This window comes from Colletotrichum abscissum (assembly GCF_030869225.1).
Source record: "Colletotrichum abscissum strain IMI 504890 chromosome Unknown Scaffold_8.1, whole genome shotgun sequence".
Taxonomy (NCBI): domain Eukaryota; kingdom Fungi; phylum Ascomycota; class Sordariomycetes; order Glomerellales; family Glomerellaceae; genus Colletotrichum; species Colletotrichum abscissum.
Genome location: NW_026850525.1, coordinates 1,019,651 through 1,036,100, shown reverse-complemented (window position 1 = coordinate 1,036,100; position 16,450 = coordinate 1,019,651). Strand labels below are relative to the sequence as shown.

The 16,450-nt window shown below is 53.9% G+C and overlaps 5 protein-coding genes across 5 annotated transcripts; 2 read left to right on the top strand and 3 right to left on the bottom strand.

Annotated features, from left to right (window-relative positions):
• Positions 1–993: 993 nt before the first annotated feature.
• CABS01_04340 (indigoidine synthase A like protein) lies at positions 994–3,649 on the top strand (the record flags this gene model as incomplete). The annotated part of the gene is made up of 4 exons (XM_060537711.1): positions 994–1,500; positions 1,596–2,263; positions 2,327–2,620; positions 2,674–3,649. Coding segments are annotated over 4 exons (2,445 nt in total), but the record flags the coding sequence as incomplete, so codon positions are not given.
• Positions 3,650–5,417: 1,768 nt separating this feature from the next.
• On the bottom strand, positions 5,418–8,231 carry CABS01_04339 (arsenite resistance protein Ars2; the record flags this gene model as incomplete). The annotated part of the gene is made up of 3 exons (XM_060537710.1): positions 5,418–5,942; positions 5,967–7,984; positions 8,108–8,231. The coding sequence occupies 3 exons, from the start codon at positions 8,229–8,231 to the stop codon at positions 5,418–5,420; spliced, it is 2,667 nt and encodes an 888-aa protein (XP_060390555.1).
• Positions 8,232–9,859: 1,628 nt separating this feature from the next.
• CABS01_04338 (TspO/MBR family protein) lies at positions 9,860–10,600 on the top strand (the record flags this gene model as incomplete). Its single annotated transcript, XM_060537709.1, has 3 exons — positions 9,860–9,971; positions 10,036–10,129; positions 10,210–10,600. The coding sequence occupies 3 exons, from the start codon at positions 9,860–9,862 to the stop codon at positions 10,598–10,600; spliced, it is 597 nt and encodes a 198-aa protein (XP_060390554.1).
• Positions 10,601–11,381: 781 nt separating this feature from the next.
• CABS01_04337 (uncharacterized protein) lies at positions 11,382–12,449 on the bottom strand (the record flags this gene model as incomplete). Its single annotated transcript, XM_060537708.1, has 2 exons — positions 11,382–12,275; positions 12,339–12,449. 2 exons carry the CDS (start codon positions 12,447–12,449, stop codon positions 11,382–11,384), a joined length of 1,005 nt encoding a protein of 334 aa, XP_060390553.1.
• A 1,752-nt stretch (positions 12,450–14,201) lies between these two features.
• Positions 14,202–16,394, bottom strand: CABS01_04336 (pre-mRNA-splicing ATP-dependent RNA helicase PRP28; the record flags this gene model as incomplete). Its single annotated transcript, XM_060537707.1, has 1 exon — positions 14,202–16,394. One exon carries the CDS (start codon positions 16,392–16,394, stop codon positions 14,202–14,204), a length of 2,193 nt encoding a protein of 730 aa, XP_060390552.1.
• Positions 16,395–16,450: the final 56 nt, after the last annotated feature.

Sequence of the window (16,450 nt, the reverse complement as noted above, 5' to 3'; positions counted from 1 at the left end):
GACTTTATTTGCTGTTACTCTTAACCTCCCCGACGACGAAGAGAAAGACACCCTCGAGAAGGCCTGCTTCCTTGACCCCGACGGGCGTAAGAGATCGGACTAAAAATCGGTATCCCCAAGTCTAAGTATATCTTGAGCTCTATTCCTAATACTATTATTATTACTAAGACAATTGCTTTTCTTTACTCTGTAATTATTCCATTGATAATATGTCTTGAGAAGCTAAGAAAGAGTATAATAAGAGAGGCAATGAGAGAGGCAATGAGAGAGGCAATGAGAGAGGCAATGAGAGAGGCAATGAGAGAGGCAATGAGAGAGGCAATGAGAGAGGCAATGAGAGAGGCAATGAGAGAGGCAATGAGAGAGGTAGTAGTAATAAAAAGGGATTAAAATATGTCTCGGCCGGTATACTATTTTACTAAGCTTAGGGCTATGTCTGTTCTTGCGCTAAGAGATGGATCATTCATATACCCTCAGCGGGTCTGAGCCGTCAACCAACTATCACTGGATGAAAACATCCACACATCCCCGATAGTCTAGTGGTGAGGATATCTGCTTGTCACTGAAACTCAATGAAACGCAGGGGACCGGGGTTCAATTCCCCGTCGAGGAGTACTCTTTTGCCCGGACTTATCATTTTATGAGTTATCGTGAAGAATGGGTGGTGTTTGTGAAGTTTTTGTCATGGTTATGAGTTGTGAGAGTGAGTATCGTGGGATCGCGAAATCGACCTACGCTAAGCCACAGGCAGCGTGGCGCGGTGGGGTTCCAGTCTGGACCTTCCTTGTAAGTAAGGTAAGCACCACTGTATTTCGGAGGGCGTGCACCTCGGCTCTGGGTACTTGGCAGGGCGTCTTCTCATATCGCCGTATTCCGCTGCTCTTGAAAGCTAGACGTTCATCTTATATGTTGAGCACCCAGCGAGCTTAATTGAATCGTGTTCAGCTCTCAGTAGCAGTCTCGACTTTCATATCTTAATACGACAAGCTTGGCAGCCACTCTCTTTGTCGAAGAAGCAAAACATTGATCAGTTCATCCACAACAAACAACCAAGCAACCAGGGGCACGGCACATCGCCGTCGTCTATCAAACATGATTGTCCCACGCTCATCTTGCCGCTTGGCCAGACAAGCTCTCTCGCAGCTGCAGCTCTCACGCCAAATTATTGGGGCCAACGCAGCACGTCGTCACATGAGCGCCGCTGCATACCAATCAGGCGGACTGAAGAATCTCCTGCGTGTTTCTGAAGAGGTTGCCGATGCCGTTGCCACAAATAAGCCGGTTGTGGCTTTGGAGTCTACAATCTACACACACGGTGCGCTGGGCAATGATCTCGGTCTGGAAGACATTGTCCGTCAGGGCGGCGGTGTTCCTGCTGTGTGTGGTATCCTGAACGGCGAGCCTATCGTCGGAATGACGGAAGCTGAGGTTGCCTTCATGGTCGATTCTGGCATGGCGGGCAAGGTGTCGAGGAGAGATGTTGCTCACCTCGTTGGACTGGTAAGTCACTAGATAGCATTGCGCTATCATTCATGTTGGTCCATTGACAGACGTCTTCTGCACACATTCCATGCCTCAGTTCTAACATATCTCAGGGAATCACTGGAAAGAAGGTCCATGGCGGCACCACCATTGCCGGAACCATGCTACTCTCAAGACTCGCAGGCATCCGCGTCTTCGGCACTGGCGGCCTAGGCGGCGTTCACCGCGGCGGCGAGAACTCCCTCGACGTCTCCGCAGACCTCACGGAGCTCGGCCGCACGCGCGTGGCCGTCGTGAGCTCAGGCTGCAAGGGTTTCCTCGACATCCCGCGCACGCTCGAGTTCCTCGAGACGCACGGCGCCTTCGTCGCGACTTTCGCCGACGGCCGAACCGGCAACGTCGATTTCCCCGCCTTTTGGGCCCGCGAGAGCGGCACAAAGAGCCCCGCGGTCGTCCAGACCGAGCGCGAGGCCGCCGCCATGATCTTGGCGCAGGAAAGCCTAGGCATCGAGTCCGGCATGCTCTTCGCCAACCCGATCCCCGAGGAGTACGGCATCCCCCGCGTGGAGATGGACGCCGTCATCGAGACGGCGGTCACGGAGGCCATTGAGAAGGGCTTCACGGGCGCCAAGAACACGCCCTACGTCCTCGGCAGGATCAGGCAGCTGACGGAGGAGCGAAGCACGCTGGCCAACAAGGCGTTGGTGAGGTCCAACGTGGCGCGGGCTACCAAGATCTCGGTGGAGCTCTCGAAACTGCTGAACGAGGGCGTTTCGAAATCGTAAGTTTTCGATTTCGTTGTATATAGCTCAGCCGGGGACTCGGACTCTGACTGCGTAGATAGTTCTTCGAGCACGCATGTTTCTGGTTATGACATTCCCCCTAAAGCTACCGTCAAAGTGGAAGAACCCGAGTCCAGCAAGGCCGATGTGCTTGTGGCGGGCTCCGTAGCGATTGACCTGAGCTGCGACTACCATCCCCTAGGTGACAAGAAAGAGGTCGCGCCTCATATGCAAACCTCGAACCCTGCTTGTATCAACCAGTCCATCGGCGGCGTCGGTCACAACGTCGCTCTGGCAGCTCACAGAGTAAGCAAAGACACGACAGTACGCCTGTGTAGCTTGATCGGTGACGATGTGTAAGCCCGCTCCCCCCTTATACCTACAATTCCACACCTAACGAAGTGAAAAGCGCCGGCGCAACCGTCCTGTCCTCTCTCAAAGCTTCAGGCCTCGAGACAACCTACATCCGCCAGCTCACCTCCGAGTACCACGTCGCGAACCGCACGGCGCAGTACGTCGCCGTCAACGACGCCGAGAAGAACCTCGTCATGGCCATGGCCGACATGGGCATCTTCGCCAACCACTCCTTCCCAGACTACTGGAAGTCCGCCGTCGCCGGCACCAAGCCGGCATGGCTCGTCGTTGACGGCAACTGGAGCCCCAAGGACGTCCGGGCGTGGATCGACGCCGGCCGCGAGCAAGGGTGCAAGGTCGCCTTTGAGCCCGTCTCGACGGCCAAGTCCATCGGTCTCTTTCCCAAAGAGCACCCGCACCTCGGCGTCTTTCCCACCCCCGGCATCGACATCGCGTCGCCCAATAATTTTGAGCTTAACGCCATGTATAGCGCGGCCAAGGAGAATGGCTTCTTTGATACGCCCGAGTGGTTCGAGGTCATTGACGCCTTCAACATGCGCGGTGCGCGAGACCGCTTCGTGGCTCTTACGTCCAAGGAGATGACTGACGCGGGCATCCCCGTGCAGACGGTTCACCTCCTGCCGTACATCCCTACCCTAGTCACAAAGCTGGGGTCCAAGGGTGTTCTCCTGACTACGATTCTGGGCAAGAATGATCCCAGACTCAAGGATAGAAACGAAGAGAAGTGGCTGCTTACGAGAGGCTACGTTGATCATCCCACCGTCGGCGGCGTCTATATGCGCCTGTTCCCGCCTGCTGAGAAGGTTGCCCTCGACGAGATTGTATCCGTCAATGGGGTTGGTGATACGTTCTTGGGAGTTCTCATTGCTGGCCTGTCAAAGGGGGGCAAGGTGGAGGACTTGATCGATGTCGCGCAAAAGGCGGCAGTCATGACGCTCAAGAGCCACGAGAGTGTGAGCCCTGACTTGGAAAGGCTGGATGGGGCCCTAAAGGCTTCTGTGAGGAGTTGAGAGCATCATGAAGTTACCCATGTAGAATAGAAAAGTTCGCGGCGTTCAGTGAGACTTGACCTTTGACCTGCTTCATGTATACCGAACGTGTTGCGTGCTCTTGTGATGATATGTCAGCAGAGGCAAACTTGACTGTCGAACAGCTGGGTTGTAGGAGTCGAACCATATGCCTGAGAAACACCAGCGTCCCGGTTTGTTCATACTAATTAATCACTCAGCTGGATGGCCTCGGCAGCTTCGAAATGCGGGGTGCTCCGTCCTTTAAATCTGTAATCTGTGTACCCTTTACTCTGCTCCTCTCGTAGTCTTGTAAGCCAGGAGTTGAGGATTAGATCGAAAGGCAAGGTTGGCGGGATGAGCTACTGATTAGAGGAGCTATAAAGGCCCCTGATACCTAGCCGCTAAGAATGCCCGCCTCAAGCACATAGTTCCCGGGGTTTGGGTCTAGTCGGACTGCATGTGAGAGTGATGCTGCTGCCTTCATATCGACGTTCTTTCTTGGTGATATTGTTCATTCTTTATGTTGAACACATTCTCTCATCGCGTTCATCATTCCTCAGACAGCTAGCTCCCTTCGCCCTACGTATTCGGATTCGAATACGTTCACCAACGTGAAGCCAGAGGCGAACCTGGCTACACGCGACTATATTCTTCACTTCTGAGCTATGGAAAACAAAGAAGTCATGGTTCTTATACCAGCCTAAGGAAGTGACAGTGCTGTCACCAAGTCGATATCAAGACCGTGTTTCTTACTATAGCTAAACACTAGATGTTATGTTGAGGAAAGAATCCTAAAACGAGTTTTAGCTACTGAGGGTAAAAGCCAATACTTGCCCCCGACTCTCAAGCTTGCAGACAAGTACCTAGCAGCAAGCATGCCTGTCCAGGCCGGCAACGTTTGATGTCCCGGTATCAAACAGGTATACAGACACGAACAGTAAGAACGAGACATCATTTCTCATGTAAAGAATAGAGATTTACTTCAAATTTTCACTTGACGAGAGAAGAGCCCTGATCCGGCTATGAAAATCATGAACGCGTCATATCGGAACGGGATTGTTTGAGCTAGTAGCATTCATATACAGCCATGGAAGTGAAGTAGTTTGTGGAGGAGAGTGATGACAACACGGTGTCTAGATCTCTTGACTATCTAGATCTGTATGAGAATTGCCCTGCACAGTCTCACAGCAAGAGATATTCAGTGCTAGCAAAGTTGCATAAGTCTCAAACAATTGTTGCGCCCAGAGCAAATGGCGAAATTACATCCTCAAATACCAAGCCCTCAATGAAAGGGGCCTTTGTCAATCAGAGGCAACAATACAATGCCAGCAACAAACAAAAAGAGATGAAGAATAGCCTTGGCTGTGGGGAGATTTTGTGCGTGGACTCTTTACTGTACTTCTGCTTATTGACATAGATGGCACAATCTATAACAAATGACATGAGAGGGCATTTGAATCAGCATTGCTCAGTATAGGAGGATACTGACAAGACTTTGTTTGTCTGATGATCCAGGTCAAATAATTAAAACCCGTTTTCATTCGCAATCCCAACCTAACCCCGAAATTTTGTTATTTTACAAAGTACAACTTGATGTGCCCGATGATTATGCAATGCCCATGTTGTAAGAAGCAAGCCCCCGGTAGAGCGTCATTCTCGGCGCCCGTGACTAGTCGCACGAGTCAAAATTTCTTAACAACAACCAATGGTTCTATCCCTCCTTGACCACTGTTTTGCGACGTTCCAAGCGATGGGAGTAGTTCTTGTCCTAATAATTCAGCTCTCCGCCGCCGCCGCCAGCGACGTGATCGAGATCCTCGTAGCTCTTGAGACTACGTCCCTGAGTGGCCTCCCGTGGGCCGACAGCCGCTCCACCGCCGGCAGCACCGTCTCCCCACTTGCCGGCGCCACCGCGGCCTCCTCCCCTCAAACCACCGTCCCAACGGGGATTCGGGCGTCGGTCATAGGGACCGCTTCGGTAGTTTCCACGGCTACCGCTCATACCTCCGCGGCGAATGGGGCCAGAGCCTCCGCGGTCATCGCCACCAGCATTCCATCCGGACTGCATACCGGGATGTCCGCCACCGACGAACGGCGGGAACCCGCCGGGTGGCATGGGGAATCCAGGGATGGGCATCATGCCATTCATAGTAAAGTTCTGCAAGTTGAATCCACGAGGGGTTCCAGTTGCAGAAGAGCCATTAGCCGGAGGGAAGTGACCGTTGGAATTAGCATCAGTCCTTGATGGAGCAATGTGAGATGGGTCCATGACATAGGCATTGATAAGGTGGAACTGTGGAGTTGGTTAGCAGCTGACGTCAAGTAGCTGGGAAAGGTGACTTGCCTCTTGCTCAATGGTTTCGAGCCATTCGTTGTGGCGCTTCTCGACGTGCTTGCGCCAGAAATGCTCTTCCTTGAACAACTTGGCACACTCGGGAACCTTGCATCTCCATTTGTGCTCGTCCTCCTGCTTGACGTATTTCAGCAGCTCGTCACTGACGGCATCCTCAACGGGGCGGCCTCCAAGCTTGCGCAGGTCTGCCGTTTCGGGCTCAAGGATTTGCATAATCTTGTCCTCGAAAGTCTTGACCCAGTTGTAGGCGCGAAGCAGCTGTTGTTCTGCCTTGCCGGTAGTACCGCGGAACTTCTTGTCCTCAGTCGCTTCGCCTTCCTCCTCGATCTCGCTGCGCTTCTTGCCAGGGAATGGCTCCCCATTGGCACTAGCACGCGCAACGGCCTTGGCGGAAGTACTGAGGGTGGTTCTCGGGCGACGCAGGTGACCGCCGGGGCACTTGCGAGTGAGCTCATGAATTGAATCGCTCTCAAAGACACAGAAGAAGCAAAAGTTGTAGACGCGTCTGAGATACTCAATCATGAGATCCAGCTGCTTCTTCTTGACCAGGAGGTCTTCGTCGTCAACGTCGTCCTCCTCAACAGCACCTTCATCTTCGTCATCGTCAATGGCACCATCCTCTCCGTCTTCCATGCCGTCATCAACGTCGAGGTCACGCTCCTTCTTGGCCTTCTTCTTAGGTGCAGTGACTGCGGGCTGAAGGCGGCCGCCGTTCTTAAGATCGTCGACACGCTCCTCAATCTTTAAGACGGCGTTGAAGTCAGAGCCGAAGTCTTCCTCAAACTTGTTGACAAGTCGTTGAACCAGGCCCAAGTCCTTCTCAACTCGCTCGGGTGCAGAGAAGAGATCCCAGAGAGCCTTCTTTCTGGGGTGACTGGGAGGGTTGTGCACACCGACGTGGCAGACGAAATCGCCCCTGACTTCGTCCTTGACAGTCTTGCCGTTGACAGCATCAAGTGCCTTCTCAGCAGTCGACACGACTGCTGGCGACTTCAAAGGCATATCGCCATCCTCATCCTTGGGGTCGACGCGGTCAACGACTGCGGGGACAACTTCCGATGAAGGGTGAAGCATAACCCAACCAATACGATGATACCGCTTGCTGGGGTTGGGATCTGACAGAGAAAGCCACTTGAAGCCGCCCTCTTCTTCGCCGAGATGCTCCTTGCAGAAAGTCTCGAGGTTTTGTCTGCTGACATGGGGTGCAATGGTCTTGATGAGAAGGGTGGGCTGGTACAGGTTCTCGTCTCTGATGTCACCGCCGTTGGCTGGTACAAGGTCTCCCACGCCCAGGATCTCGTTGGCGGCGGTTGCTTCACCTTCCTCCTTCTCTACGAGGCCTCCAAGGCCATTAGTCTCGCTCTTGGGAATTCCCTCCAGCGAGAACTCGTCAAAGGTTCCGGACTCAAGATCTTGCTCCCATTGGCTGTAAGCGCCACGGCGGAATTCGTTAAGCTGGGCTCTGAAACCGTCACGAATTTCAGGGACGTATCGCTCGCGGAACCACTGCTCCTTCTTGTGCTCGCCAACGAAAGTGCGAGCCATCTTTGCTTGAAGTTCTTCCTTGTAGGCGTCATACGCGACCTGAATCTTGGCCTTCTCCTTTTCGCGCTCTTCTTGGGCTTCACGTGTGCCTCGGGCACGTTCCGGTTCACGGCGACGGCCAGTACGTTGGCGTTCCTTCTCCTCCTTGATCTTTTCGTTCATCCTCCACCATTCTCCAAAGTATGAGAAGCCAACTTGGTATGGGAGCTTGACGGGATCCGCAAGGGGGTTGACGGTCATCGGCGCAGAGGCGCTGCTGTCCTGTCCAGGGACGTAGCGATCAATGTTGGCTGGCGGTGACTGGATTCTCCTTTCCCGGCGGTCATCGCGATCTCTGCCACCAGCGTAGTCGTCGCGACCGCGACCCCTTGGCTCATATCGGTCGATAGCAGCTGGGGATCGTGAGCGCCGTCTGTCACGGTGCTGGCGCTCATGGCCTGAAAGATTTGTCAGTAATTGACCAGGAAATCCTTGCCAGTTCAAGGCTCAGTATCGTGGAAGAAGCCTCGAAAAGAAACGACCGGAGCCATTGGATGGGATAAATCAGAGATCCTACGCACCAGGCGATCTACCGCGGTAGAATGTGTCAGCTCGCTCTTCCTTGACTCGCGTGTCGTCGCGACTGCTCCACGTCCTGTCACCCGGCGAGCGCGCAGAGTCTCGATGTGAAGAGTAGGAATCCATCGTGGATATGTCGCGCTGAGTCTAGTGTGTGGGACGGTGAATGGCGTCTTTGTTGAGTTCAATTGACCTCTTCAGCCAGATTAAGTATCGCGTCGGCGTCGGGTAGCTGCGTGGTTGCTACTCATGTGATTTCGTTTCGCTTGCTCGATCGAAGGAAGGAAGGAGGAAGCCTGTTGGTTGGCAACATGATTGCGGTTAGAGAAATCATTCTGCAGGCGGAATACGTGACGGCTTCTGAGGGAAACGGAAGAAGAGATAGAGAAAGAATTGAGAATTCGGGACGGAAGTAGCAGTAAAAAGTGGTGCAGCTGCCAGAGGGCAAAGATGAGTTGAAAACCGACTCGTCACTCTGACGATGACGGTGCAAACGGAAGAAGAAGAAAGACGGAATGCCAAGTGAGGCCTGCTGAGAATGATTGACAAACGAGGATGGTTGGACAGGCAGTTGGGCGGGAGTAAGAATGGATGGTCTGGGAGAGGGAAGACAGGAATAATGGGGATTGAATTGAGGTGATGGATGGACAATAGGTTGCGGATGAGTAAAGATAATGCAGAAAGAAAGGGAAGAACGAACTATTCCGATGGCGAGGGCGTATGCCTCGACGATAAGACGCGTGATGTTGTCGTGATCCAAAAGGTAGAGGGTTTTGGGATGCACGAAGGAGAGGTTGAAGATGGGAAGGCTGACCCGACTCCGTACTCAGAGGGCGACGAGACGATGGGAGCGAGACACGAACAAAGGGTCGGCTGGAGAGGTCCACCTTGAGCGAAACGGGCTTAGTGTTTCTTTCGGAGGATCCTCGGCAGCGTCGGCACTCTTAACTGCATACGTCCTCGTTTTCGCATATGTGCTTGCCAGATACGAGTCGTTGACTGATCTGCACCTTTTCTACAAGGGAAGTAAGTACCTTACCTTATGATGGATAAGATGCCGCAGTCAATCAAGTCCAAAAAGAGTCTTTTCGAGTTGACTCTGCCTTCTCTACACAATGCATCCCGGGTACTGGCAAGCGCAGTAATCAGTGCCTTCCTCGAGACCTGCTAATGCTGTCGCAGCTGCCCCCAGCCGTGACAGGCGGGTCAATGTCCAGTGGAATTCAATTGCTGGAGAGCTGCAGACAACGGCGGTCGATCCCAGCGATCTCCAGAGCTTCACCCCTGTAGCGGCAGAAGCATGTCCATCTGAGGAACGGGGGTCCCCATCTGCCAAACTGCCACCTCAGCTGAGATAGAATGGGCGGATAGACAACGTGACAATTTTCACTGCTTTGACCCAATCGTCTTTCAAGAATTGACAAGCACCATATGCACCTTCTGATTCGTGAGTACGGCTGTCTTGCGCTTTCCCGTTCGTCAACATCGAAATTCGAAGTAGAAGTCGCCAGATTGAGGTGGTTCCTGACAGGAGACTTTCTCTACATTGCGTCATAGCTCTCCTGTAAGAGGATAGCTTCCTCGCATGTCGGACTGAGACCCGCCCCGAGGTTACTTCTCACCATCCGCATCGCATGTTCCAGACGAACCGTTGCATTTCACTTATAAACACACCACTCGCAATTATCGCGTCTAACACCTTTCTCACAATTCTAGTCAATTTCCCACCGACTACATAACCGAAATCGGCCACAATGACAACCTTCATCCCGGCCCTGACCTTACCCCACCAGGTCTTCGAGAATGCAGCCGCCTCGATCCTGCTCCCCATAGCTCTCGGCACGGCCGTCGGCTTCTCTTCGCGGCGTACGTTCCCCTTGAGGATACTTCACACCCTCAAAAAAAGGCGATACTAATAAAGCTCATGCAGCCAAGGATACTAAGAAGACCTATGCCGCCATCAAGAACCCTCCCGGCCGCCCTCCCGCGTGGGTGTTTGGTCCGGCATGGACTCTCCTTTACGGGTAAGCCTAACTTCCTCTCCCAAAACACTTCACCAACACGATGACGCTGTTCTCTGGTATCTAACAAACCCCCCTTCAAGACTAATGGGCTACTCCGCCTACCGTGCCTTCCACACGGGCCTCTCCCCAACCTCCACCCTCTCCCAAATCGCCGACACAAAACACGGCGCCACCCTCTACACGATCCAGCTCGGCCTCAACCTCATCTGGATGCCCCTCTTCTTCCTCCTCAAGCGCCCCGTCGCCGCCACCGTCGACATCCTCGCCCTCCTCGGCATAAACTCCTACCTCGCCTATCTCTGGGGCTCCGTCGACGCCGTCGCCGGCGCCTGCCTCGTCCCCTACCTCGGCTGGCTCTCCTTCGCGACCTACCTCTGCGCGGGAGCGGGCTACCTCAACGACTGGGACCTCAAGGGCGCCGAGGCGCGATACGAGGCCGAGCGGGCTGCCAAGGCTGGGAAGAAGCAGTAGTGTTGTGATTGTTACCGCTGTCGTGCGGGCGTGTGTGACTCGTGCAATGGTCTAGAGAAGGAAGATGACGAGGAGGAGTGGACTTGGTGGGCGTATCTGCGTGCTATGGCGTTCTAGTTGGTTATTGGCTGGCCTGTTCCTTACGTTGAGCGTTTACTAGGAAAATAAATTCGATATCCATCTTTATGAAAACATGTGCTCAACGTAGAATTGAAAACCGTTCAACGGGCAGACAATGTTTGAGAAGCTTGTAATAGATGAAAGGCGTACAGTTGTCACAGGTCATACATAGCCGTATGAAAACTGACGAGAATATAGGACAGGAAGGACTGGTCGACGTGGGTCTCAGCAGCTGTCGAGTAAAGCATTTACGTTACTACCATCATCACAGCCAGCAAGTCGCAAAGAATGCGCGGTACCTTGGTTAAGCCAGCAAGAGTAGTCTTCAAAGAGGAAGCCCCGGACGGTAGATGGCAACACATCAAATCGTATAGCCTTTGACTCAAGGTTGTATATAAAAGACTCAATAGTCTATGCTTACGTCTCTTCCCAACTTTTGGTAAAAACCCACATCCATCTAGCCGGGCCAATTCTGCCCAAAGTGTATGCACATGTATAAGTATATATACTGTTTCCGGAATCGTATCCCCTTGTACGCCTTCTAAATGCCAAATTGTATAAAACCACCTTCCCGTCTTCCTACCACAACAGCAGCCACAACCACCCAAGTCTAGGGATATCTCAAAAGGGTTTCGATACGTGTAAAGGGAAAAAATGACCTCTACTGCAGAGGGAAATGTCGCTTGAGGCCGTCAAAAACAATGAAAATGAAGGCCGAGCTGGGCGCCGAGCGAAGACACGTAATGCCACAGCCCCGGTACAGACCCCTCAAGCCGTGTTGCTGCCAGACGGCCGCGCCTTCCTGCCAGAATGACCGGTTCAGCGCTGCGTCGCCGATAGCTGCCGTCTGCATGCGCGACTTGATCGTGTCGGCCGGGAAGAAGAGGAAGTTGTATGACACACCGCCCGAGGCGCCCGCCAGCGCCTGTTGCCACAGCGGTAGTGGCTTCCCAACCAAGGCGTCCTTCTCTACTTGCGTCTTGGCCGACCTGGCGTTGAGCACGTTGAACATCTTCGTAACCGTCTCCTTGCTGCCGAACCATGCAGCGCAGCCGCCCGACTCGCGGATCAGAGTACCCATCTGTCCATGCCAGAAGCCCCTCATGCCTTGGTGGCGGTAGATATCGCGGACGACAGACAGCGGGCGCAGCTGTTGTGGTGCCCCCAAGCCGTCGGCGCCGGCAGGGGCCTGGATCTTGCACTTGACGAGTTCGACGGGCGTCAGGACGTATGAAGTGAAGAAGCCGGAGAAGGCACCGGTGAACCACAGGGCTGAGAGTGACAGCTCCTGGCCTTGGGGCGTCCAGCCCGACTGGTATACGGCGGCGCGACCGATCCGTTCGAAGAAGAACAGACTGCTGTTCTCGAGCGCGGCTCCGACGAGCGGTGCGCTGATACCGCGGTATAGGCCGCGGAAGCCTTCAGCCTTGAAGGACTGGCGAAAACAGTCGATCGGGCCCTTGTAGCGGAGGGGCTGGTTGTCGGGTTGGGATTGGAGGCGGACCTTGACCGTGTCGAAGGGGTACTCGATGTATTTTCCGACAACGCCGGCGACCTGGTAGTAATTGGCTCGTCAGCGAAATTCGCTCAAGGCTTCATTTGCAAGCGGGCAACTTACCGATCCGTAGACGATGTCCTCCATAGCCTCCAGAGCCGCGGTACGGCTCTTCTTCAGCGACACGGGTGCGTCATGGTGGGGAACCTCCATCGCTACTGCGGCCGAGTCCATTGTGATGGTAATTGCGAGGTGCGATGGCTAGCTGATAGCTGCCTGAGCTACTCGGAGGTCGTCAAAGGTATGCGTCAGGTCGGACGAAGGATCGAGCACCTCCAGTTATCCCTCAAAGGTCGGTGTGACGAGAGGAGGGGGTTATTGTGCTTTTGAGCGAGTTGGTCGTTCGACGAAAAAGTACCAGCCAGGATACCGCGCAGCTCAACAGCTTTTTGGGTTGCGGCCGTGAAACTTCGAGACCACCAAGTACATCAAAGAGCAAAACAAGAAACAAGTTTGCTCAAAAAAGGAGCAAGTGTAGGACGTCTGGTTGAATAGAAGGCTATTCAGCACTGTCCTCACTGCTCCCCCTCGTACTGAGTTGAATCAGGGAGGTGGGATGAACGTACAGGAAGACGGAGTACGGACGGGTACCGCGGGGCAAAAGCGAATGTAGCTGGGCAGTGTCCACGAGTGTGTCACCCAGCAAGCGCGCAACGCCCAAGAACTTTTTTTTCGGGGGTGGGTGGTATTCGATCAGAAAAATACCCACCGATACCGGGGAGGGTTTAGTTTAGTTTCCAAGTTGGGGATTCTTTGCACCAAGCTTGCGACCAATTCGAAGGGCTTGTTTGTGTCAGTGTCGATCCCGTTGGGTGAAATAATTCTCGCAACGTTGAAAAGCCCGCGCGCTAGAGAGAACGAGAGAGAGGGAGCGCGGGAGGGAGGCAGCCCAAAGACTCAGAGCTCAGAAGAGGAGAGAGAGGGAATTAACAACGTGGTTGTCAAAACGGCCAGCTCATGACTTGAAGAGGCGCATGGCATGGGGTTTATACTAGAACCACCATGTGAAAGAAACGGTGAAGGGCGGGCGCGCAGGTAGGAAGGAAGCGCGGAATTGCAAGTTGCTGGTGGAGTTTTGGGCGGCACCAGCAAGGCAAGGTCAGCATGGGAAGCGGTACATTCCCATCTTCCATGAATGAGGCAACTTGGATGTACCTATGGTACTATATACCTTGAGCCAAGTCACCTTGGGTCGGGTTGCAGAAAATTCTCTTGTCCTCTTTCCCTTTCCCGCTTCTGAATAAGGTACCCTGCCTGGTCCTTTTCATCGGGCACTGCTTCCTGCGTCTTGCAACGGGACACTAGGCGCACTTTCCAAGCCTAGAACATCCCTGGGGGTCCTGACATCAGACCGAGGGAGGAACATTGCGTAAAAGTGCTCTTCTTGGTGGGGTTAACTCTGAAGTGCCCTGTCACTCTGGTCGGCGGGAGCTAGGCAGTCGGGTGAGTTCTTGGAAACCCCGAACCGATGAAGGCGGGTGCTGAATCCTTCCCCGCTGTCGGTGTCAGGCACAGCAAGGAGCCCCGCCATCTGGGCAGGAACCAGGATCATACACAGTAGATATCGAGTCTCAATAGGCAAAAAGGTACTTGAGGTAACGAATCTGTTGGAACAGACATACAACGACAGATATGAATTTTAGGGATCAAATAAGGTCTCAGGACGTACATGAACACTCACAACGATCAGACACAGTTTTGTCCAAAAAAAACAACGATATGGGACGGTGTGGAGGGGCGACAGCAGAGACGGCACAAAAGTAGAGACGCTAACAGAACCGAGGCGCCGACGATAATGGCTCGGACATAAAATTTTTATCAGATCAGATTATCACGATAATCTATGAGGCCGGACCTAGTCCACTTTCATCTATTCAGTCTCTTTCCTCATCCACTCGCCATGCTACCGTCACCCATTACCCTACATTAGGCGCCCCACTGGCCCCCCTTGCCTGACGACTGCTGCTCCTCTCCACCGGCCCTCTTGTGCCCTCGTGTGGGTTTCTGCTGCGCGGCCTCGTGCCGCCGAAGCTCCTCGGGCACACGCGAGATGGAGCTCTTGGAGAGCATCTGCTTCAAGTCGTAGAATAGGTCCGCATCCTCGTTGCCCAAGAATGTAATGGCAACACCACTCTTGCCCGCGCGACCCGTACGACCGATGCGATGCGTGTAGCTCTCGATGCTGGTCGCCATGTTGAAGTTGATGACGAGACTGACGTCGGGCACGTCGATACCTCTTCCTGCCAAATCTGTCGCCACGAGAACCTGCGTCTGCCCATTGCGAACCGATGCCAGCGCCGCCTCTCTCTGCTCCTGCGTCTTGCTTCCGTGTAGCGTGACTGCAGAGTAGCCCATCTGTTTGACGTCTCGCGCAACAGCGTCGCAATTGCGCTTGATGTTGACGAATACGATGATGGGCGGGGCAAATTCTCCAGCGGCAAGGATCTCCTGCAGCCGCTTCTTCTTCTTGTCCTCGCCGGACACCATCTCGACCCGTTGCTCGACCGTATCGACGGCCTCGCCAGCATTACCGATCGTGACGATGGCCGGGCGCCGCAGATACTTTCTCGCAATTTTTTCGACAGTCGGCGGCATGGTGGCCGTGTACATCATCGTCTGTCTGTACCTGTCCCTGGCACCGAGATAACTCTTCATCAAGGTCGCATTTTCCGCATCGTCCGTGTCGGGCTTCTCGTTGGTCACCGGCAGGGCATCGAGAATCTTGTTCACTGACTCCTCGAACCCGAGATCGATCATCCGATCTGCTTCGTCCATGATGACGTAGCAACATTGAGACAGAACAAGAACGCGTCTTTCGATGCAATCAACCAGACGACCGGGAGTCGCGACAATAATCTCGGCACCTTTGCCCAATGCATGCACCTGTTCCTCCATGGAGTGACCACCCACGATGCTGACTACGTTGAAGCCAAGCGGATCGGCGAATTTGTGCGCTTCCGTCTCAATTTGCTGGACCAATTCACGCGTGGGCGCCAGGATCAAGGCGTACGCTCCGTCGTTTTTGTTAATTTCCGTTAGAGGCGGTAGATCCGAGATGTAGACCAGCAACGGCAGAAGAAACGCTGCAGTTTTACCCGAACCAGTGACAGCCACACCGATGAGATCTCGAGCCTGCATCGCGATAGGAATGGCTGCTCTCTGAATGGGCGAAGGGTCCTTGTAGCCCACTCTGTCGACGATCTCCAGTAGCCTTCGCGGCAATCCTGACTCTTTCCAGCTGCGCATCGGGTTGGGGATGAGACCACCCTTTGTCGCAATGCCAAAGTCTTCTTTGAAGATTCTCCAGTCGCGTTCCCGCATGTCTTCGAGTGTCTTTTTCGACCAGTGCTTGCCCAGGCCTGACCGATCTGCGCGCTCCTTTGCCTTCTCTCGTGCTTTGTAGAAGTCCTCCATGAACTCCTTTGCCCGTTGCTTTCCGAATTCGCGGTCTCTCTCCTCAATCATCCTTGCCCTTCTCCTCGCAATCTCTTCGGCTTCTTCAGTGTACTCGCCAGACAGACTGCCGAATGTGTAGGATTTCAGGGTTGTCGAGTTGGACTCGTACATTGGGTCGTTTTCGAGCGTGGTATCTTCTTCCGCATCCCATTCGAACTTGAACTCCGTTGCCCTCTTGCGCTTCTTCTTCACCGAGAAGTTGGACTGTTTGTTCACCTCCGGTCCGAGATACCGGTTGCGCAGCAGGTCGGCCTCGATAGCTTCTGCAGTCTTCTTCTCCTTGCCGTCCTTCGTTGTCGTCTTCCGTTCTGGCTTTTCCCGCCCGCGGCCTCCGGCACCTCGACCGTCTCTGCCGTTTTCCGTGCCATTCATGGCCTTGGGACCAGTAGGAACTCTGCTGCCATATCCATTCTGCGCTCTGTTATCGCCCGCGCCATTCGCTTCGGAAGCCCATTTCCTCTCCAGTTCTGCCTTCTTTTTCGCATCCTCCTCGGCTTTACGCTTGCGCTCTTCTTCCTCCTGTTTGGCCTTCTCTGCTGCCTGGCGCTCTCGTTCCTTCTTTGGGATGAATCGTAGCTTCGATGATGCAGCATCGGCGGCCTTCTTCTTTTTGAGAATCTCTTCGAGGTCCAAAGGGACCTTCTTCGCTTGGTTGGTGCTCATTTTCAGGTTGTGTGTGATGCTGTGAGGGAAGGATGAGGGAAAGCTTGCTGGGTTCG